This window comes from Archocentrus centrarchus, chromosome 15 (assembly GCF_007364275.1).
Source record: "Archocentrus centrarchus isolate MPI-CPG fArcCen1 chromosome 15, fArcCen1, whole genome shotgun sequence".
NCBI classification, from domain to species: Eukaryota; Metazoa; Chordata; class Actinopteri; order Cichliformes; family Cichlidae; genus Archocentrus; species Archocentrus centrarchus.
In genome coordinates, this window is record NC_044360.1 from 13,865,362 (window position 1) to 13,888,528 (window position 23,167).

The 23,167-nt window shown below is 38.3% G+C and overlaps 3 protein-coding genes across 3 annotated transcripts; 1 reads left to right on the plus strand and 2 right to left on the minus strand.

The window, feature by feature from the left end:
* The first annotated feature begins 427 nt into the window (after window positions 1-427).
* LOC115793102 (protein phosphatase 2, regulatory subunit B, delta) lies at window positions 428-5,292 on the plus strand. The gene is made up of 10 exons (XM_030747866.1): window positions 428-585; window positions 782-856; window positions 1,358-1,455; window positions 2,385-2,550; window positions 2,638-2,750; window positions 2,838-3,015; window positions 3,122-3,286; window positions 3,554-3,723; window positions 4,120-4,211; window positions 4,363-5,292. The coding sequence occupies exons 1-10, from the start codon at window positions 579-581 to the stop codon at window positions 4,640-4,642; spliced, it is 1,344 nt and encodes a 447-aa protein (XP_030603726.1). The 5' UTR covers window positions 428-578; the 3' UTR covers window positions 4,643-5,292.
* A 1,154-nt stretch (window positions 5,293-6,446) lies between these two features.
* On the minus strand, window positions 6,447-10,104 carry bnip4 (BCL2 interacting protein 4). The gene is made up of 6 exons (XM_030748061.1): window positions 9,943-10,104; window positions 9,397-9,568; window positions 9,220-9,280; window positions 8,813-8,919; window positions 8,384-8,533; window positions 6,447-6,773 (listed from the first exon to the last, which is right to left on the minus strand). The coding sequence occupies exons 1-6, from the start codon at window positions 9,983-9,985 to the stop codon at window positions 6,737-6,739; spliced, it is 570 nt and encodes a 189-aa protein (XP_030603921.1). The 5' UTR covers window positions 9,986-10,104; the 3' UTR covers window positions 6,447-6,736.
* Window positions 10,105-17,828: 7,724 nt separating this feature from the next.
* LOC115793450 (alpha-2A adrenergic receptor-like) lies at window positions 17,829-19,025 on the minus strand. The gene has a single exon (XM_030748449.1). The coding sequence runs from the start codon at window positions 19,023-19,025 to the stop codon at window positions 17,829-17,831; it is 1,197 nt and encodes a 398-aa protein (XP_030604309.1).
* Between the last annotated feature and the right edge of the window lie 4,142 nt (window positions 19,026-23,167).

Sequence of the window (23,167 nt, forward strand, 5' to 3'; positions counted from 1 at the left end):
ACAAAAATATTTTTGAAAAAATGTCAAAAAAATGGGCAATATGTAAACAGAACTGTGTTTAGCTTTCATTCATAAGCTGTTATGCAAATCACTTTCATGAACCATGTATGCTCTGTGGATATATGACTGCAAAAATGTCTTTTCCTAATTCTTTATGCATTTGTTGCTGTTTACTTCAGGTGAAGTCAAAATACCCGCACTGGGATGTGTAAATTTTATTTATCTTACTCATCATGGTGCAGCTTAATAGGCTTAAAAAGCCCCAGTAACCAGGTATAAACATATAATTCAATCAAATAAAGCTGAATGGATATAAAATCCGGAGAAAATGCGCGTTTACTGATATGATGCTCAGGAGGATGGATGGAGTCAGGATGTGGCATGTGTGCATGACGTCATTTCTCCATGTACTGTGCGCCATTTTGGAAGAAAAAAAATCACGGATAATTTCCGTGGTCTTGACAGATCTGGACCCGAGTCTTCACACTGATTGTGGATGCTATCTATCTCCCCGAGCGCGCCGCATTGGTCGATTAGGTATTGGAAGCTGTGTACAACAAGAGCTGCTAAATGAAGCAATGGCGGGTAAGCTACTTTTGAAGGGAGGAAAAAGGATCCACCTCACTTGGTGTGTGTGATGGCCTGAATCTGCAACTTGGCTAACCACCGTTAGCGCTGGCAAGCTAAGTTGCTAGTTGTCAAACTGTGTCACTGTCAGGTCATTATTATCGCCCGACGAATCGCGAGGGGGATTCGCACTAACCCTGGTTTCTTTTTACAGGAGTTGCAGGAGGAAATGATTTTCAGTGGTGTTTCTCTCAAGTAAAAGGAGCGATAGATGAAGATGTTGCGGAAGGTATGTGGCTAACGTTAGCTCGGCGGCTAGGCTACAAACGGTGGGCAGCTGGCTAGGTAGTCTGATGATGGTTCTCTGTGAGGTTCATTGGAAGTGCACGATTGATGACGATGGATGGATGCCCGTGCATTAATATAAGACGGCTGTCGTGATTAGTGTGTGCTTGTGGATCAGCTGCACAAACGCCCTTTACTTGTAAATTACTGTGTGTCGCTAGCTCGCTATGAGCTAGGTGGTGGCTAAACTATTAAAGGGGGAGCGACCGTGCCCGTGACGTCAATGTGCTGCGTCCATAAATTGTCCAGTGACATCATGCTTGTTTTCATTCATACCTTAATGGGTGTACGTGTTTTTAAGTGGCTGTCGGTGTCTTTTTCTAAAAGAAAAGTGGGAGCAGACTTAGCCAGCAGCCCATCACAGTAGCATTCTAGCTGCCATCCCAGCTACAGCGATGGAAGCTGAGCTGTGAAGTCTGATTCACACCGATTTGTGTCTTTTCAGCTGACATAATCTCAACAGTTGAGTTCAACTATTCTGGAGAACTGCTGGCAACTGGAGACAAGGGAGGCAGAGTAGTGATATTTCAGCATGAACAAGAGGTAAGGATCACGCAGTAGTAGCACTATGGCAGAAGTGATACCCTGAGCTGTTGTTGCATTCAGAAATGCTGTACAGTTCATATGGTGTGCTCACATGTACCACAAGACACATCCAAAAATGTACAGCACAACAAAGTATGAAATAGGAAGTGCATGTGAGCGCTCAATGCTGCATATGTGTTGTCACAAGTAAACAGATTGCAGAAACACAGGCTCAAATAGGAACACTGTATTAATGGTATTGAATCTGGATTTTTTTTTAATTTACTTTATTTCTGAGGTTAAATATTAAGATCCAGGACCATGGACATCAATGAATGTGATGGGGGTTTTTTTGCCCTCTAACTGAGTCAGTGTTATCACTGATACATCTTACTTAAAAATATCTCCCATTATATATTTTTGTTTGAATGTTTTTTTTTTTAAGTTTATATATTTATGCAAAACTATGAACAGGCAATGATGAAAATATGCTATGAAATATTGGGATTTTTTTTTTTTTAATTAAATAGCCTAAACAAAAGCAATGATCATAGTGTTCCCCACAATAAAACTGTTGTGAAAAATCTGCATGTGGCTCCATAGTGTAGTGGTTTACACATTCGCTTGGCAAGTGAAAGGTCGCTGGTGCGGTTCCAGCTGGTGACACAAATCTCCTTTGGGATTTCATCAGGAAGAGCACCTGGCGAAAAACTGCCACATCAAACATGAGGTGCTACCTGCTGTGGTGAACCTCCACCCCTACCCCATGAATAACAGAGTAGCTGAAAATCCATTTTATATTTTTTGGTTTGAAATACTGTGACGTTTGAAATACCCTACAATACTATGATTATAAGTTTTATTATGGAGTATTGATAACATATCATGTAAAAAAAAATCTGCATACCTGGTGACCTATGTTGTCTTTATTCCTTTTTTCCCCACAGTCCAAGAATCGTCCACACTTGCGTGGGGAGTACAACGTCTATAGCACTTTTCAGAGTCACGAGCCAGAATTTGATTATTTGAAAAGTTTAGAAATCGAGGAAAAAATTAATAAAATAAGATGGCTACCACAACAAAATGCTGCTCACTTTCTACTTTCAACTAATGGTAAGAGGTTTCCTATCTTTCTTATTTGTTGATAACAAAACACTGTGTTCCCTCTTCCAAAAATGTTCCTTTTTCCCTCCTCCGCAGATAAAACTATCAAATTGTGGAAAATTAGTGAAAGAGATAAAAGAGCAGAAGGTTACAACCTGAAAGATGAAGACGGACGACTCAGAGACCCCTTTAGAATCACCTCTTTACGGGTGTGTTTAGTCGTACCTCAGACCTGCCTCATTCTGAGCATAGCTCTATATGATAACCTGTCTAAAAGTGAATGTTGTACATTTCAGGTACCAGTACTGATGCCAATGGATCTCATGGTAGAAGCAAGCCCACGGAGGATCTTTGCAAATGCGCACACCTATCACATTAATTCCATTTCTGTAAATAGTGATCATGAAACTTACCTCTCTGCAGATGACCTAAGAATAAATCTATGGCACTTGGAAATCACAGACAGAAGTTTTAGTATCCTTTTCTTTATCAGAAAGCAGACTTTAGACGTCTTATAGTCTTAAATAGCATTGAGTCAACGAAATATAAGACTGCTAGTTCCTTAACAGTATGTTCTCAGATATTGTAGACATCAAGCCCGCCAACATGGAGGAACTGACAGAAGTAATCACAGCTGCTGAGTGCCATCCACATCAATGCAATGTATTTGTGTACAGCAGTAGCAAAGGAACCATCCGCCTGTGTGACATGCGAGCAGCAGCGCTCTGCGATAGGCACTCAAAGTGTAAGTACCTTCACCGTATTTTAGTCAAGCCATCAAGTCCATCAGAGGGAAGTGAAGTTATCAGAAGTGCAATAAATTATGAAAATAACTTAACAGTTTATCTAGTATGTTTTCTCAAACTGCGTTTTGTGTTTTGGCAGGGCAAAGATGCATCTGTTATTTGCTAACACAATTTCTTTATTGTGATTTGTAATTCAATAAAGGATGCTCTGATAGCGATGCATTCAAGAATTTGAGGATTTTTTTTTTTCTTCTTTATTTTCAAAGTCTTTGAGGAACCTGAGGATCCCAGCAGCCGATCCTTTTTCTCTGAGATCATCTCCTCCATCTCAGACGTGAAGTTCAGTCACAGCGGACGCTACATGATGACACGTGACTACCTCTCCGTCAAAGTTTGGGACCTCAACATGGAGAACAGGCCAGTGGAGACGTATCAGGTGCTTAAACGTGCTTTTCTGGGGATTCAGTTATAAATGACATTAACCATTGGGATCTTTTTTTTTCCCGGACTTGCTTTTTTAAAAAAAAAAAAAAAAACCTGAAAAGCGCAACGTTCTTTGATCAAAGCTTAAAATGTTGCTATTTTGACTGTAGGTTAGTGTTTTGGTTTTTTTATAGATACTTCTCAAAGCTGGTAATGATCACACAGAAATAGAAAACTGATATGGTCTATCCAGAAATAACAATTCACAAGCTCCTTGTGATGCAAAAAAATATATCTTAATAGGTTAGCCAGGCAACATGGATTAAATGTGCAGAAGGCTGTTTTATGTAAGATAAGGCTTCAAACAGTTAAAGACACTGAATATCTACATTAAACTGTTTTCTTTCAGGTCCATGAATACCTTCGCAGTAAGCTTTGCTCTTTGTATGAAAATGACTGCATCTTTGACAAGTTTGAGTGCTGCTGGAATGGCAGTGACAGGTAAGTTTTTCCTTCCTGTTGCAAATATATAAAACATTCATTACTGTTTTTTATATTTTTGCTCCTGGCTTATTTATTCTATTAATTATTGGTCAAACTTTTGTTGTTAGGGCAACAAATGCAAACATTAAGCACATTTTTTTTCCCTCAGTGCCATCATGACAGGCTCCTACAACAACTTCTTTCGAATGTTTGACCGGAACACCAGGCGGGACATCACGCTGGAGGCGTCCCGAGAGAGCAGCAAACCACGGGCCACGCTTAAACCACGTAAAGTGTCCACTGGTGGCAAGAGGAAGAAGGACGAGATCAGCGTGGACAGCCTGGACTTCAACAAGAAGATCCTCCACACTGCCTGGCACCCCAAAGATAATGTGATAGCTGTGGCAGCCACCAACAACTTGTACATTTTCCAGGACAAAATCAACTAGAAGATTTGGGGCTCCAGAGGATAGGGCTTTTACCGTACCTGTGTAGTTAAGCCTACTACTTGTCTATCTGTATAAGAAGAAACAGCCTTGTTGTCCTCCTGGTGAAGAATTTGAAAGCACGTGTCTACTTTTTTTGCCACAGGAGGTTGATCCATAGGCCTGTTTTATTTTGAGTCTGAGCTTAGGTTGTTTTTGCCTTTGGCACCAGGGCAATCAACATGCCCCCACTGACCCAGAAAGTCCAATTTGGGTCTAATTGACAGAATGGCACTCCCTAGAGGTCAAACTCTTGAACGTTGGTGTTTGTGTTGACATTTAAGCCTTCATTTCACAATTTAATGACAGAACTCTTGGAAGTCCTTAAAAATTACGTCTTGTCAAGGTTGTATCATCAATTCAAAGCTTTTGGGTCCTCTGAAGCACGGATTAATGGCCAATAAGCCTAACTGTAAACATTCCCCTATTGGCCATGTATTCAGGCCAGACAACTGGTGGGAAAGGCCATGAATTTGGAAAGTGGACTTTCTTTCTTTTCCTGCCCCTCCCCCCTTCTCTTATTTTACCCCAGTCAATACGGTGACATAATTTCACTGACTGTATCTACTCAAGTACACCTTGTCATCCACATAATAAAAGAAACTAAAACTACAGACGTGTTTTTAAATTTAGAAGTATGTATTAAAACATGTTTATTGCTTTGCATGTTTTTATGTTGTAGAGAGGTGGAAAAAAAAAAATGTCCAGTCACACCACTGTCTTTTGAGCAGATCTCAAGAAAACTTAAGGAAATACTATCTGGGACTACCAGTTTGAGAACCACTGTTGGAGACAACCAATAACGTGTTTGTGTCAAGAGATTAAGTTCTAGTTTTTGATCATGTTTAGGATGCAGGCTGGAAACGAAACTGCACAAGATAGGGTCCAGGACAAAGGGAATCTGCAGCCTTAATACCTACTTCTATCAGTGACAGCTACAAGTTACATCCCCTAATGTTTTACAAACCTCATGTGCATTATTTGTAAATCCTATTTTATAGTTATGTCCTCATATACTGCTGCTACACGTGGCTGTCTATGAAAACACACAGGAGGAAGTTGCACACCATACAGTTTATGTGATCGAGTGCCTCCGAATCATGTGATAAGTAGGACATTCAGACAGGCCTCATACATGTGCCCTTACTCATTTATTAGGGATGTTGCCCAAATTTGAACTGCATATTGCAAATGTGGATCTTATCTCTGTAGTTGTGAATGCAGAAAGGAAGGTTGACTACACAAAGCATACTGATGACATTAAAACAAACACATAATAATGCATTGTCTTTGTCCATTGATTCCTAACATGGTGGCAATGTATTCACTTGTTTATTATTTTGACCAAAGTTCAATAAAATTTTAATTGTGTTCATCTGGCATGTTTTCCTTTTCTCAGCTACATAGACTGTGATTTTACAAATTAACTCGGATCATAATACAATCAACGTCATACATGTGTTTCAAACTTTTATGTTTTGGATGAACAAAATGTGCCACATCTATGCTGTATCTTTTTTTTTTTGTTATCAATTTATCATTGCACAACTAAGCAGTAATCGGTGCACTGCACTAAACTATTCTAATGATTCCCTAGAACAAATATAACAGTCAAGTCTTTCTTTGATCCATCTCCTCTAAAAAAAAATAAAATAAAAAATACTTGCAATATTATATATATATATATATATATATATATATATATATATATATATATATATATATATATATATATATATATATATATATATATATATATATATATATATATATGTTCCCCAGCATGCAGATTTTATGAGCAAAAAGCAGCAAACCAGTCATTTCCACGATAGGGACTGCAGAAGTGGACTGGTCACTGCTGTGTTCAGAGGTTTATACCCAAAAACAGCAATGACCGATCCTCAGCTCTCCCCACTGCCGTGGAAGATGTGGAACACTGAATTAAACTGGACCGTGTCACATGGCTACCACATCTCCCTTGATCATCACAGGGTCCCATTTTAAGGCATGCCAAGATGGTTGAATGATGTTGATAGGGTACTGCCAAACACCACCATCCTATTTAGGATGTGTTAGGCGCTTTCCGATATATATCCTAACAGGAAAGAAGAAAACACAGAAATTAAGATGGTGATTTAAAACAAACTACTTCTTCGCGTTCTCATCAGGGAAAATATACTCACTGGCCACTTAATTAGGTACAACTTTTCAACGACTTTTCAACGATTAATCACATGGCAACAGTTCCATGCATTTAGGCATGTAGACATGGTCAAAATGACCTGCTGAAGTTCAAACCGAGCATCAGACTGGAGAGGAAAGGTAATTTAAGGGACTTTGAATGTAACATGGCTTTTGGACCCAGACTGGTTAATTTGAGTGTTTCAAATCTGATCTGCTGGGATTTTCCTCACACAACCATATCTAGTGTTTACAGAGAATAGTCTGAAGAAAGAAGAAAAAAAAAAAAAACACCATTCAGTGAGCAGCAGTTCTCTGGGTAAAAAAACCTTTTTGATTCCAGAGGAGTATGGCCAAACTGCCTCAAGCTGATGGCAAGGCAACAGTAACTCAAATAACCACTTGTTACAACTAAGGTATACAGAAGAGCTGCCACTCCCGTCAGCTTAGAATGGGAAACTACAATTTGCACGGGCTTGCCAAATTTAGACAATAGGCACATTGCCTGGTCCGACAAGTCTCAATTTGTGTTACAATATTCAGATGGCAAGCTCCAAATTTGGCGTCATCATAAAAGCACGGATCCATCCTGCTGTTTTCAGGCTGGTGGCGGTCTAATGGTGTGTGGAATATTTTCTTGGCACACTTTGGGCCATTAAGTACCAACAGAGCATCATTTAAACACCACAGCCTCCTTCAGTATTGTTGCTCACTATGTCCATTCCTTTATGACCACAGTGCGCCCATCTTCTCATGGCTCAAATCATGAACACGACAATGAGTCCACTGTACTCAAATGGCCTGAAGGGTCACCAGATCTCAATCCAGTAGAGCACCTTTTGGATGTGTTGGAAAGGAAGATTCGCAACTCGGATGTACAGCCGACAAATCTGCAGCAGCTGTGTGCTACCATCATGTCAACATGGACCGGAATGTCTGAAGAACATTTCTAGAAACCTGTTGAAGGTATACCTAATGAGGTGGCCAGTGAGTTTGTGTGCCATTTCTTTTGATGTAAAAGACTGAAATAAGATGTGTTGTTGAACTAGTGCTGTATAGAAAAATTACCACTGAAACTAAGACAATATTTGGGACACAGGAAATCAAACTAAGTTACTTAATATACTTTCAGGATTGAGAAAATGTACTGAAGATACTAGCTTCCCTTTATCCTTTACCTATCAAATCTCAGACACTGAGGAAGCTAAAATTGGGCTGTTCATCCAGTCAAGCATCGTTCTAAACATCCATATGTTTCTTTTATTTCGTTTTTTGAGTTTTGTTGTGATGACATTGTTCTTTTCTATCCTGCTAATGTTAAGAGATTATTGATTAGTCGTTAATATACAAATGCCTTTTTTTTGTGCAAGTAAAATGACCAATATTTTTTTGCAAATAAGTATATCAGCAATAGTGGGTCAACAGTTCTTGCAGCGACTCAACGAGGCTTTCGTGAGGTTGCTGTACAGTGTTTTTAGTTTTTCCACATAGTGCCAGAGTTGGGGATAAAATAATGATGCTTACCCTAAGCCAACAGCGAGTATGTGGGAAATGATAAATGATGGAAGGAAAAGCTTCAGAAAGTCAGAAGAGAGAAAGCCTCCCTTCTTCATGACGCTGGTTTTCCTGATGCTGAGAGGGGTCGAACGCTTGGGGTACTTCAACAGGAACTCCCTACAGAGCAACACATTAATTTTTCATTGTTCTGAATACATTAAAAATCAATGAGTGCCAGTTTAATGTCACACAGGCATCTTTGCCCACACAGACATCATCGTAAATTCCTATGAATCACAATTACAAATCATGTCATGAAATAATTATATTTCGGGTAAAAGATATCACAACAGGTTTAAAAAGTTCCTGTTGTTCTTCTAATTATAACGACTGGACATTTTTATCTTAAATCTAGGAATACTGGTGTTAACTAAAATAAGCCAACTAATTACTTACTTTGGTGGACTGTTCTCAGGTCGACTAGACCAGTCCCAGATCCAGTCAGCATTTTTCTTCATCAGGGTCTCAACTTCCCGTATTCGCTCTTGGAAATCTTCATCTGACTAAAAAACACCAATTGTGGATAATAAATTGATGTCACAACACATTCAGCTTCAACATGATTACTGTTTATGTTTAAAAACAAGATTATGCGCTAAAAATAGAGAAAAATTATTTGAAAAGTAGACTGCTTTTGACTTGTCACAACAGGAAAAATGAGGGTGGAATTAAAATGAATGATGGTGACTCATCTCTTAAGGACAGCCTTTAAAGTGAAAAGCAGCCATCATTAAAAAAATACTTTTCCTTGCCTACTCTAACATGTCCAAATTTCTACTCTGAGACAGGCCTACATAGTTTACCTGTGAGCTGTTCCCCTCTGAGCCTTTCCACAGAAGAAGGGGAGTCTGTGCTCTGCCTGGGCTGATAGAAGAAGAAGAAGAAGAAAACAACACATAAGGGAAACCTAGCTCACAACTTCTTCAAATTACTCAAAAAACACAAACTGTTCTTCCCCTTTCCCCAACACAAACACAAACCTGTTGCACTGAGAGCTTCCCCTGGAGCTGCTCCTGCCTGACTCGTGCTGTGCTTCTAGCAACATTTTCTCCATGTCCATCGCCAGGCTGGATGAGGGGATTTGCTCCTGGCTTCCTTGATGACTGGCACTTGGAGAGCCATTCCCACTGAAATGCAGCTCAACCCAGGAACCTTAAATCAAATGCAAAGTCTTTAAACACGAATCCTGCTTATCCAGTGCTGCATCACTGGCCTATGTCGGTTAGGATGCGCATGCAGGGTGTGCGCAAAGCGGAACAATAAGCAAATGCGGACTGTTCTTAGGTTGAAGGCATTTGCATTGTGCAACACTGCAAAATAGCCTTAATAACTAACTGGAACGATGGTCTACCTTATAGCTGTCTACTACATGTCTTCTAGGTAAATAAAATAATGTAAATTTGAGATTTAACCTAGCCATTTAGCTAAACACTCTTACCGACCAGCTTTTCACGTGCTCATGCTGTTCAACTCTCGTCTACCGCTAACACCAAAACTGGCAATCTGTCCTGGCGTAAATACTTCACCTTGCAAACTCTCGTCAGATGAAACATCCAGCGGCAGCGACATTGCAGTGGTATAATGCTGCGCTCCACAGGTTCAAAGGCCTATAGTTCAGCGAAATGGTGGCGAAATCCCTGTAAGCAGCTGGAGCTCCAACAATAACAATGACGCAACATTGTGTTTATCTAAAATGCGATTGGCTCGAAAAGGAGAGCACGCTCGCCACGCTCTCCCTGCGTGTCGTTCCTGCGCGTTCACGCCCGCACACAAGGACGAGTTTTATGGACCACCTCGATAAACACGTAGGCAAGTTATTTGTTAAAATATTATGCAAGCATTGCTAAAGAGAACACTTGCTCATGTCAGCTGACCGTGTTTTACATTTTGGTTTAACCTTCACTGCAGCAGTTCTCCACATTTGTCTGCAGATGGCAGTCAGAACTAGGGTGACCAGATGCCCCTCTTAGCGTTTTGATTCCCTGCCCCCCCTCTCCCACATCTTGAGATAAAGTCCCACATTTTTGACTGGTTCTGCGGGATATGCACATTTCTAAAGTCTGGCTTTTACCCAGTGTATATGATGGGAAGGTTTTTCTTATTATAGTCAGAAGAAGTTCAGCCTGTCTAATGTCTACGACTGCAACTACCACAAAGAAAATGAATCAGCAGTATAGTATAACTCGTGACTACTCCTGCTTCATTATGTATAGAAAACACCACAAACTCTCAAACTACATAACTGCACATTACTCGGTTATCTGGCTTTAAAATGTTAAATCAGAAAAGTCTGTTTCTAATCCACTCCAACAACAACCTTTTAGAGGGGGCCCACACAACCAAGCTCTCTCAGGGCCCACAGAACCATCCCCTGACGCAGTAATACCATTAGACCCTCCCCAAAGACTATACCGTAGAACTATGTCCACAACGTGAACAGTTATGACTGCATTTCACTGTAACCTTCTGTGTCGTACAGTGTAGTTATTTAAGGTGTATTACTGTTTGCTCATTAGTTAAAACATTAGAAGTATGTGAATAAGTCATTAAAAATATAACTTTGAAAGTCATGGAGGCAAAACTATATAGTGTATAACTTATAATCAATGGACTTTATGCACTCTTGCACAGTCTGAGAGTGCCCAGCCACCTTCAATTAAATTAATACTTACTTTTTTGTGCAGCTGTTTTTTTAACTAACTATTGCACAAGTGAATAACAACATGCTTTTTAAAACAAACAAAAAAAAAAGAACAGCTAAACGCATGCATTTATTGCTCCAATTTCTTGAGCAGGCTTGTCCAAATCAACAATTTCAAATTTGAGGCTGGCAAATGTAATTATGTTTGCGGCCATGGAAATTAGTGTTGCTGATTATTCTTCCAAAATTGCATTACTGAGGGGGCTTATTATTCTGGGCTGTGTACTCCTTCCTCGCAGGCAAGGGTTTACATTGTTTACTAGACTGTTTTAAAACACAGATAAATTATTTGGTTAAAAAAAATGCTACCAAATATTTGATTTCTTACCACAAACGAAGTTTTCAAAAACATGCAGTATTAAGAGGTGCTTCAGTTTGTGGTGCTAGCAGTGCTCTATCTCTGTGTATTTTTTATTTATTATTTTAGTGACAGACATGAGGGATTGGCCAATACAAAAATCTTTTTAAATCCTGTGCACTCTGGAAACACTGTAACACCTGGGAATACCTGGGACCTCATAACAGCATAATGAGGTCCAATAATCACTACAAAAGTAACAATATTTAAGTCAGTGCTATATATTACTTTTTAGAACTACAAGATGTGGATGACAGATAAAAATACAGAAACATCTCTCAAGAAAAGTGACACAAATATCTCAAATATCTGTACAAGTTAGTTGGATTATGATGGCTACTATGTGCAAACAGAAAAAAAAAGAATACTGACAAAAGACTCAAGGAAGGAAGTCCTCATTTTGGTTATTTAATTAAAACAGAAATTTGCATCTGGAAACCTATCACTAATCACTGCAGATAATCTGCCATTTTAATTAGAGGTTATTCCGGGGATAAGAAAGCCATAACCGTGTTTCCATTAACCAAATAAAGTATGGTATAACAAAACCTATTATTAGTGCATGAACACTAATAGCTGGTGTCACAAAAACAGGAAACACATCCTTGCATAGATCATAGATAACAGGCACGTATGCATTTACAAGCTTCAACTATTATTTCATTTATTCATTTTCATCTGATTTTCACTTAAATCCTATTCTAAATTCTGAAATATCCTTTTATTATTTTTCTGTTGTAGCGAAATACCTGCATAAAGCACCTTTATGTTCAGCTGCTTCTACCACCATGTTAATTGATGTTTTTAAATAAAAAAATAAAAAAATGCCAAACATACTTAGACACAAGGACTTGCTTTATCTGAGAGATATTTAGTGTGCAGTCAATTTTTCTTAAGCTTGAGAAGTGGGAAGGAAACTCACCTGGAAAACATCCACAAGAGGTATTCTGATGACGAGTATGCTAGCGCATTTGGTTCCACATCACATGGCACCTACAAAGGTGTCGTCATACAGCTGTCAAAGGAAAGCAATTATTTTCTGTTTAGACAGATTAAAAAGCTGCTATTCGTAACTGGAAGAGGCGAGCAGACCACTCCACTATCCAGCTGAAAATATTAATTATTTGTCAGATAAACTTACATTTTGATTGAAATTAACATTTGGAAAAACATTCAGGCTATTTGGAATTAGATTGTGCTTTACTCTTGCTTGAACTTTAAAAGCCCTTTAGTAAATAAAATTAATCTTCGGCTTTATTACATTGGCTGGAAAACTTAACCTAATTTTCAAATATTGTGAGACATTCCTGGCTATTTTTTTTATAGCACATAATTGTCTGATATTATTTTCATTCTGTCTTCATGATTTCATGTCATCATCTGATACTGTGACTTACACTCACTGGCCACTTCATTAGGTGCATGTTGTCAACTGCCCTTTAACACAAATATCTAAGCAGCCAATCACATGGCATAAACTCAATGCATTTAATGACCCACTGAAGGTCAAACTGAGCATCAGAATGAGGAAGAAAAGTGATGTAACTGACTTTGAATGTGGCATGATTGTTGATGCCAGATGGGCTGATCTCAGTATTTCAGAAACAGCTGATCTGCTGCAGTTTTTCCACACAACTGTCTCCAGGGTTTACAGAGAATGGTCTGATAAAGAGAAAATATCCAGTGAGTGGCAGTTCTCTGGGTGAAAATTCCTTGATGCCAGAGTTCAGAGAATGGTCAGCTTGTTGCAACAAAGGCATGAAGAAGAGCATCTCTGAGTGCACAACACATCAAACCTTGAAGCAGATGGGCTACAGCAGCAGAATACCACACTGGGTGCCACTTCTGCCAACTAAGAACAGGAAACTGAGACTACAATTCACACAGACCCACCAACACTGAATAACAGAAGACTGGAAAAATAAAATGTTGCATAGTCTAATGACTGTTGAATTCTGCTGCAACATTTCGATGGTAGGCTCAGGATTTGGTGTAAACATCGTGATGGCATGGATCCATCCTACCTTGTATCAACAGTTCAGGCTGTTGGTAGTGTAACATGTAGGAGATATCTTCTTGGTACACTTTGGGCCCAACCCAGTGCTGGTAAGGTGTAACTAATGAAGTGGCTAGTGAGTGTTTATCAGCAGTATATCTACTTTGTTGTCTCAGAGCCTTTTAAAAAGAGATAAAGCAGACAACACTGACACATTTGCTGTAGATCTCAGAGCGTCTGGCTTGTTAAACCTGTGTGTTGATGTGTGATACCTGACAGCATATTAAGGGATTGTTGGGTGGCTGGGTTGTGACAACAGCCAGAGATCATAAAATGAGTGTAAGGTTGATCAGGAGTTGGTGTTCACTTTGTGCGTGTTAATATGTTTGTGGGTGTGTTCACTGACATCATCCAGGAGTATGTGGTGGGGTTGGCGGAAGCCGTGTGCAGGAGGAGGGAAGGCTAGACGGGAACTGAATACGATCGATACTACAGGCAGGACAAAATGGCAAAGGAAGAATTATGGCGTCCGGAGCAGGAAATTTGCCAGAGGTTCATTTGGTATCAATGAAGGTTTGCTGCAGAGTGCAGATGGTGATGGCCCTTTCACAGTAGACAGAGCAGAGCAAAAGGAATCAACCTTGCTTTCAGACTCAGAGTTTTATTAAATTATTGTCTCACATGTAAGGTCAGTTTGTCAGATGGGTAAAACCCAAACAGCTCAGTCTTTCCTCTTCTTATCTTCTTTCTCACACACATATATATATTTATACCCAATACTTATTCCTTCAAAGTTTACTGTCAAGGGCATGCTGTTTATAAAATAAAAGAGGTTGATTTTAATATCCAAGAAAGACAGCAATAGTGCTCCAATAAGGACTCCAATTTCTTTGAAGTGACTCATTTACAAACTGCTGTATAACTATAATTCGATCCATCATATTGTATTGGCAGTAATTGTTCACCCCCAGTTTGCTTTTAGAATTTATGCAGAGATAAATGTTAAAAGCAGAACGACTTTTATATTTTGTCAAGCTTTATATTTCTCAGTCAAACAGCATGAGCACGAGGTCAGTTTTGCGTAAATGCAATTTAACCATCCAGTACTGTGAAATAAACTCTTGTTAACTGAATTTAATGATGGGTTCGATGAATAATTCAACAGTAATTTTCTGTTGTAGCTCCATACAAAGAGGAGGTAAATATGATTAAAGTAAAGCATGAATTAGTAAAGACTATACTGGCTGACCCAAAGAATGAACTTTCATTTGTTGACACACTTGAAATATTTATTAAATTCCACATTATCCATGCACTGTGACTGTCTTTATTCCTCACTGAGGTCCTCTTTCCTTTTCTTTTTTGTCTGGAGATCAAAAATAGCCTCCAATTGCTCCAATCGTAGGAAAAGAAAAAGAGAAAGACTGGGCTGCCAAACTATTGCCGAAATTTCCATATTTTTGGTATTCCCACAACTGTGTTTGGTTATGATTTTATAATTTCTTGCAAAAATAATGCAACCATCTTCTGCATAATTAGACAACTAGAAATATTATCATTAAATACATTAAACGCATTCAAAAACTTGGGATTGAAATATTTATTTTGGATGCAATGGTGAGCACAGTGAGATCATGAGGCAAATTAAACAGGAGCCTCCTGCTGCTCACATCCCAGAGAATCTAATTTGATTGTCTTGCATCCTTATCAATTCAGGGGGGAGGAAGTATTATGTGCCCCAGTGTGCATGATGCATTGTGCTCAATCCATAATGAATGACCCAACATTCAATTAAAAACACTCTATTCATCACTAGCTATGATTTAAACTTGTTAGTGTGGCCCTGATGTCTGTCTGACTCTCCAATCCTGCTTTGGCAGTCCTTGTTTATCTGGGATGCACACTTTTGCCAGTGTTCTTTAACTGTCTTTAGGTTGGGCCCCTTTTGAGATACATGACCAGCAGCTTATAGCTTATATTTATAGACCTTTGACATTCTTGTGGATTTAAAGTTTTGTATAATTATCAAAAGTAAACATTTTCCTCAGCTACTCTGTGAACAGTCACCTTGATGAAGCCGTGACAGCACTTATTGAGTTATAGGTGGTGGTGGTGGTGGGGGATTAGAATAAAATGAAGGAACTGACCAGAGTGCTGTGTGAAAGTTGGAAGAACTTCTGCCAGAAGCAGCTTATAAAGGATAGTTTTATAAGCTGTGGTGTCAGATGCATAAATCGCAATGCTCTGTGGCCTTTAGAGAGGGAAATAAATCATTATCTCTGCACACAACAAGTGGACTTCTGTGTACACATGCCAAGATTAGCTAATGTAAGTGTTTATTGTATTTAACCAACCATACGTCCCACACCAAGTAAAAAAACAAAAAAACATGCAGTCATGCTTGATTCAGTCAACATTTGTCTGTATTTTTGTGCTTTGCATATAACGCTTCTTATACTTTATGACTTCTTCTGTTGCATTAATCTTTTGGCCAAGTAATGTTATGGGCCTCTTGGCATTTCATTTCTCTACTGCTTGGTGAGTGTGTTAAAAATGTAATTTATGCATCCTGCTGCTCATGCATAGCAGCGGACTCTGGGAGAATTGTCATTTTAATTAAAGGATGCATTCACATGGCAATCACTGCAGTTTAATCTGTCAAAGCATATTGATGTGCAGTGGTAGAAAGATTTGTTTTGAATACTTTATGGTACTAAATGGTGTTTAATGTTTATTGCTCAGTACTAATACAAGCATCCACCTGTCAAAATGTTCCAAAAGATAATCTATCCTTATAAAGGCTATTATAGCAGGACCTTTAGAAATCATAATTTATATCAAATAAACTCACATTACCACAAAGCTTCCATTACTATTTTTTCTATTGCTTTTGACAAATTGTTCGTGGGAACTCCATCAGCAACAGTCAGGTCGATAGTTTGCCATTCGTAATAGATGTTGTATTTTAAGACTCTGAGACATGGCTGAACTCAAACATGTGTACCACAGGAATCTCAAAACACCAGAGTCCCAAAGAGCAAGTCATGGGAATCATTCTGTTATTTTCTGTATAAATGAGAGGTGGTGGGAGAGGTGGGCGGTGGGGAGTTTGCTAAGTTAAAGCAATTATGGATGGCTTATTCACTTTATTTATTTTATGTCAGGTTCACAGGCTGATACTGGCTTGAAATTGGAACTATAAAGAAAGGTTTTAGTGCTCTGAAAAGTGTGGTTAAATGGAGACGAGGCAATGAACGCTGATAACAGACCAAGTAGGATAACAACACAGTGATAAGCATGTGTGGATATTAACCTCACTGTGTTTGCAGCAGCCACTCATATTTCTATTGCTCCATGACTTCTGTTTGACTCCAGGGAAGGATTTAATGATATCCTGATATGAAGGGCTATAATTCACAATGAACTGAATTAGATATTGTTTTGCCACCCGTGCCTCCCAGGCACAATTTTCTCCTCATATAATTGTCTTATTCTTGCGTTTGTTTGAAAATAGTTGGCGCTACGGGGATAGCGTCCTTCGGGTCCAACTTTTTTTATGGCTTCCTGCTATTTTTTGCACTGTACAAAGTAGGGCTTTTTTATTGGCAATATTTTAACATTCATAGTTTTCTGCATTTCTTAAATATGTTTATTTTTTATTCAAGTGGCAGAGCAAGAGAAGCGTAGTTTCCAAATAATGTGCGTTGTTGCATTTCATCTCTCTTGCTGAATAATTGCTGCTGTGACCGCTTCACTCAGGTTCAAACATAATGCTTATATGCTCATTTACAAACCTTTGACATTCTTGTGGATTTACAGTTTTGTATAATTGTCAGAAGTAAACATTTTCTTCTGAACAGTCACCTTGATGAAGCTGTGACAGGTTTATTGTTGTCATTTCTGCCTTTGGATTAACAACATGGGCAATTTTGCAAATGTTGAGCAGACTCTATTGCAGTATTCTTCTGCCATTCAGTCTTCTTCACACTATGAACTTTAAAGATAAAAAACAAACAAACAAACACATGATATCAATTTGAATACTCTATACCAGCATACACATGTAGAAAATGTGTCATCAACATTGCTACAACTGTACAATATCAAAGCCTTAACTCACAATGTGTCCAAATGTGATACGAGCTGTAAAGCACATGCACATTAGACATTTTGGCATGATTTAATATTGCAAAAACTAGTATGTACTGATAATAACATAAAAGGAAAATATGCTACAGTTGACATTTTGTTCAAATATTCAATATTTTTCAATATTTTTTGGTATAATTACATATAGGAGCCTAAATGTGTGACCAAAAAGGCTTTTGTTTTTGAATTGCATGCATAAAAGTGTTATTTATAAAACTCTTCTGTTCCTTTTGCAAAGGATCTTTTTAAAAGACTTCCTGAAGTCATTATTGAATACAGTGTATATAACAGGGTTTAGTGAGCTATTGCAGTAACCTAACCAGAAGAACATTTTGAACAGTGTCTCTGGCACACAGCAGTTGTCACACACGGCAGTGAGTGTGTACGTGAAAAAAAAGGGGAACCAGCAGAGAACAAACACTCCCATGACTACAGCCAAAACAAATGTAAAGCGCCTCTCTCTATACTGCCTTCCTTTCCACCTTCTCACTCTCCCGCGGGACTCCGGCTGTGGCTTTGAAGCAGTTTCTCCAGGAGTCGCTTGGGCTGCTTTCATAACCTTCTTCTTTGTAAGCGAACATAGGATTGTTTCATTCCCATCAGACGAAGACGGCTCTTCTTCCACGTCAAGCTCATTAGCCTCTTTCCCATCATCTCCTCTCATCTCCCCCTCTTTTCTGTCTTTTCTCTCTAGTGTGTCCAAACCAAACTTTGTGTCTTCTGAGTTCCCATTGTCTCTTTGCCTTTCTCCAGGCGGGGCTCTCGTTCTTCTCTTGGCAGTCTGGTAAATTCTAACATACACTGTAATCATGATGACACAGGGTACAAAGAAAGAGGCACAGCTGGAGAATATGATGTACCACTTCTCACCATTAATATCACATTCAAAACTGTCCTCTTTATCCTTGTCCTTTTTCACTGTGATAAGCGGAGGGAATGAAATGAGAGCCGCCAGTACCCAAACTAAGCAGACTTTGCCTTTAATCCTGAGTGGTGTCCTTCTCAGGTTATACTCAATGGCTTGTGTGACAGACCAGTATCTGTCAAGGCTTATTGCACACAGGTGAACAATGGATGAGGTGCAGAAGAGAACATCCAAAGCCAGGTAGATTTCACACCACACCTTCCCAAAATACCAATAACCCATCAGTTCATTTGCTAAAGAGAATGGCATCACTAAGGTGGCAACCAGGATGTCCGCACATGCTAGAGAGACTAAAAATAAATTCTGGGGTGCTCTTAGGGCTCGGCTCGTCATCACAGCAATTACTACCATGACATTGCCAAACACTGTTAGCAGGATAAGGATACCCACCAGGATTGTTAGAGGCACAGAGGTCTGCACAGTATAAGGGTTCCTGCCAGGCAAAGTCTCATTTCCGTTGTTGACGATAAAACAACCCATCAGAATCAGGTGTGGTGTCGATGATATTCACTGAACAGTGCTCTGTCAGGAGGCTTGGAAGTTGTGCTTGCCAGCAGTCTATTAATTGCATCCATTCAAGAACACAGCACAGAGTTGAGGCTTTTCATTCTGTTCACTGGAAGAGTTTTGCTGGATGATATCTATGATTCTTTCCTCTTTGTCAATTATAAAATAGAGACCAAAATAGAAAAAGAAAATAGCAAAGAATGTTTTTCATATGTTAAAAAGACAAACAAGCAATAAAAGAAATAAAGGGAACTTATTAATTCCCTGTTTTTCACAAGATTGTTTTAAGAGTACTAAAAAAAAAAAAATCTTTATCTACTAACCTTCAAGAATATAAAACTTCTGCTAAATCCCCTGGAAGGTTTTGTAAAACAGACTTGTATTGCTGGCAAGTCTTTTCATCTACTGCAGCTGAAGTGGAGCACATCTTTTATATGGGCTTGATCTGACGCTGGGGATCTGTGATGCTGGAATGGGCGGGGCTCATCTCACGCTGGACATTTAAAAAGAGGTTGGGGGTTGTACCGTTGGCTGATTATGACAATAATGTTGATTTATAGAAATAATATATGGAGTCTATTAAATTAAATTACAATAGATTAAGAGTACACTCTGTAGGGTTTTTCATTTCTGTTCCAAGAACAGATGGTAAGATGTATTTTAAAGGAAAAACAGCCTGAAATAATGTCTCGATTTGTAGAGAAGATTGGAGCTGCTTACAGAATCATTTTTTTATGATGACAAGTTGGTCAAGATCAAAGTGAATGAGCTGAGAAATATTAAAAGCTTAATCTTTTGTAAGTTGTGCTGCTGTATTTATAGTCGCAAGCATGCTCAGCAGCACGTACTATTGCTTATATTTTTTAAATTCTCTATATGTATCCAAAACAAATGTCATTTAAATCCAAGGGGAATAATATGGCATAAGATTTGAATAAACAGCCTTAATAGTTAGTAGTTAAAAAACAGGTTTGTTTGCTAAATTCCTAATTTTGCGATAGAGTACTGTGTAAAAGTCTTGAGTCACCCCTCATTTTCTAATATTTTGCTAGGAAAATGGGAAAGAGTTGCAGGGATTTATTAAAACGGGGGCAAACATACATGGAAACACAGTCTGTACAATTCTAACAAGCTGGAAAGTCAGTATTTTGATATGACCGCCTTTATTCTTCAACACAGCCTGAACTCTTTTAGCAAACTTGTAATTTCTTTAAGTAGTCCTCAGGAATAGTTCTCCAAATTTCTTTAAGGACATTCAAAGCTCTTCTTTGAATGTTGACTGCCTTTTCTTCCATTCTCAAGACAATTGTGCTTGTAAAACTGTGCTATCTTTGGTATTTTTTCATAGATTCATCTAAAGAAATGGGAACAAATTATGTGTTTTTAATACAGGCTGTTAGTAATAAAGTGCCGAGAGATACAATTTAAAATTGGTTCTTTGGTATGTTATCTGTTGTGTGTAGACACAGTACTGGTTCATCCCTTCTTTTATGCTTAAATCATTCATAGGTCAGTGTTAAGTGGCTTTGAAAATGGTCAGGTACATCGACTGGAGTGAAAATAAGTAAAAAAAAAAAAAAAACATGTCCAAAGGAAAAATTTCAAAAGTCTTTCAGAAAGTCTGGAGAGCTATTGCTTGAGATCACTTTTATAATCCACTTTCACATTGTTATAATTTTGTTACATATTCTAATATAACTAGTAAATGTATTAATTCCTTTGACCATCTGAGTAATGCCTATGCTACATTTTAATCTGAAATGATACATTCTAGTTTCTGTTTTGTTCATTTTTCATGACTTCACTTCAATATTTATTATTTGAAGAAAACTAGCTAAAGGGGGATGGTGGTGGTTTCCAACCTTTTTGCTGTTCTCTTAGCAAATTCTTCTGGTAATCTTATTTTTGCACAATATTTATTTTCACATAAAAAAGCAGATAAATACAAGTGACAGTAATTCTAATTAAGGCTCTGTACTGAGTCCCTTACTATAATGCTTTTAATGATTTTACTGCGCATTTGTTTGATGTTCTTATGATGTAAAGCACTTTGAATTGCCTTGCTGCTGAAATGTGCTTTACAAATACATTTTTACTTACTTACTTATTGTTTGCGATGGTGATGGACAAGCTGACATATGAGGTAATATCAGGAATCTTCATGTTATATGTTGTTTGCAGACAACATGATTTGTAGTGAGAGTTGGGAGTGGATAGAAGAGAACCTGGAGAGGTGGTGGTATGCTCTGGAGAGAAGAGGAATTAAAATCAATAGAAGCAAGAGAGAATATATGTGTGTGTGAATGAGAGGGCGACAGGTGGAAAAAACAGACCCTTCATTATTATAATTAGTAACACCTGGATTTACTGATTTATTTCATACCAAAATGGCTGCTGTGAAAAGGGTCTAATGTACAGTCAGTGGAACAAAATTCTGTCCTCAGGTCCCAGTGCTGCCCTTGTAATAGTTATGACAGTTTCAAGTATATTAAAGAAGAATAAATTTAAATATAAAGTAACAATAAATATGCAAAGAGAAAATAAAATAAACTGAATGATAGATACTGTGGCCAAGAGAATTTCCTATAATATTATAATAATCATAATATAATATTTTTCATAGTATCTTTAGGAAAATTCTGTTTTGTGTCTTTTCTAGCAATTAAATTATTCTAAAAATACAACAGTAAATACCACAGCTGCACTAAAGTGCACAAAAAGAGGAATACACTCAATGGATAGTTAATGGCAACAAAAAGAACTGATAAAAAAAGAGATTCAGGCCTAACATCTACCATCATCACTAAGATGCAATACTGCCAGCTACTATGCTGATATGTCAATACTGACACTGGATTCTTCATGATATTATCTCATGTGTATTGTAAAAACACATATCAATGTTTAATGTTGTAAAACTCATGATTTGTAATCAATATTGATATAAAGTTGTGGTCAGGAGTTTATGTGCAGTCATTGTGGACATGAATGTCATGGCTTTTCATGATTTCTTTGAATTGTTCTTTTTCCAGGGTGGAAGGATTGTACAGCATACATCTTAACAGGGACTCGAAAGAGAGAGCATATTTCTCCCATATTGGCTTCTCTTCACTGGCTCCCTGTTAGATCCAGAATAGAATTTAAAATTCTTCTTCTCATGTACAAGGTATACGCATATACAAGAACTTGAATAATCAGGCCCCATCTTATATTAAAGAGCTCATAGTACCATATCACCCCAATAGAGCACTTTGCTCTCAGTCTGCTGGCTTACTTGTGGTTTCTGGGATACTCAGGAGTAGAATGGGAGGCAGAGCCTTCAACTTTCAGGCCTCTCTTCTGTGGAACCAGCTCCAAGTCTGGATTCGGGAGACAGACACCCTCTCTGTTTTTAAGATTAGGCTTAAAGCTTTCCTTTTTTATAAAGCTTATAGTTAGGACTGCATCAGGTGACCCTGAACCCTCCCTTAGTTATGCTGCAATAGGCCTAGGCTGCTGGGAGGGTTCCCATGATGCATTGAGTTTCTTTTCATTCACCTCTTTTTACTCTGTTTATACCCCACTGTGCATTTAATCATTAGTTATTATTAATCTCTGGCTCTCTTCCACAAAATGTCTTTTGTCCTGTCTTCCTCCTCTCAGCCCCAACCAGTCACAGCAGATGACTGCCCCTCCCTGAGCCTGGTTCTGCTGGAGGTTTCTTCCTGTTAAAAGGGAGTTTTTCCTTCCCACTGTTGCCAAGTGCTTGCTCATAGGGGTTGTTTTGACTGTTGGGTTTTCTCTGTAATAATTGAATAATTGAATATGAAGTGCCTTGAGGCGACTGTTTGTTGTGATTTGGCACTATATAAATAAAACTGAATTGAATTGAATCTTTAATGACTTTAAAAAACAAGAATTGAGTGCACAAGTTTATTTTGGATTTTCTCTAATTCACATAGGGTCAAATGTAAATAAATAGGCTCAAATATATACATACACTCCTCTGATATTTCCCTTAGCAAGCTTCACCTCAACCAGATGCTTTTGGTACTCATCAACAAGTTTCTGGCATAATTCTGGCTGGATATTTGACCACTCCTCTTGACAGAATAGGTAGAGTTCATTTAAACTGG

What these genes read in the sequence shown, in the direction of transcription:
- LOC115793102 (XM_030747866.1), top strand. An exon ending in AGATGAAGATGTTGCGGAAG is followed by an intron (nt 857 to 1,357) that starts GTATGTGGCTAA and finishes GTGTCTTTTCAG; the next exon opens with CTGACATAATCTCAACAGTT. An exon ending in TGCTGGAATGGCAGTGACAG is followed by an intron (nt 4,212 to 4,362) that starts GTAAGTTTTTCC and finishes TTTTTCCCTCAG; the next exon opens with TGCCATCATGACAGGCTCCT.
- bnip4 (XM_030748061.1), bottom strand. Translation starts at nt 9,985, where the DNA reads ATGTCGCTGCCGCTGGATGTTTCATCTGACGAGAGTTTGCAAG. An exon ending in ATCTGACGAGAGTTTGCAAG is followed by an intron (nt 9,569 to 9,942) that starts GTGAAGTATTTA and finishes ATTTGATTTAAG; the next exon opens with GTTCCTGGGTTGAGCTGCAT. An exon ending in ATACTCGCTGTTGGCTTAGG is followed by an intron (nt 6,774 to 8,383) that starts GTAAGCATCATT and finishes CTTTCCTGTTAG; the next exon opens with GATATATATCGGAAAGCGCC.
- LOC115793450 (XM_030748449.1), bottom strand. Translation starts at nt 19,025, where the DNA reads ATGGGTTGTTTTATCGTCAACAACGGAAATGAGACTTTGCCTGGCAGG.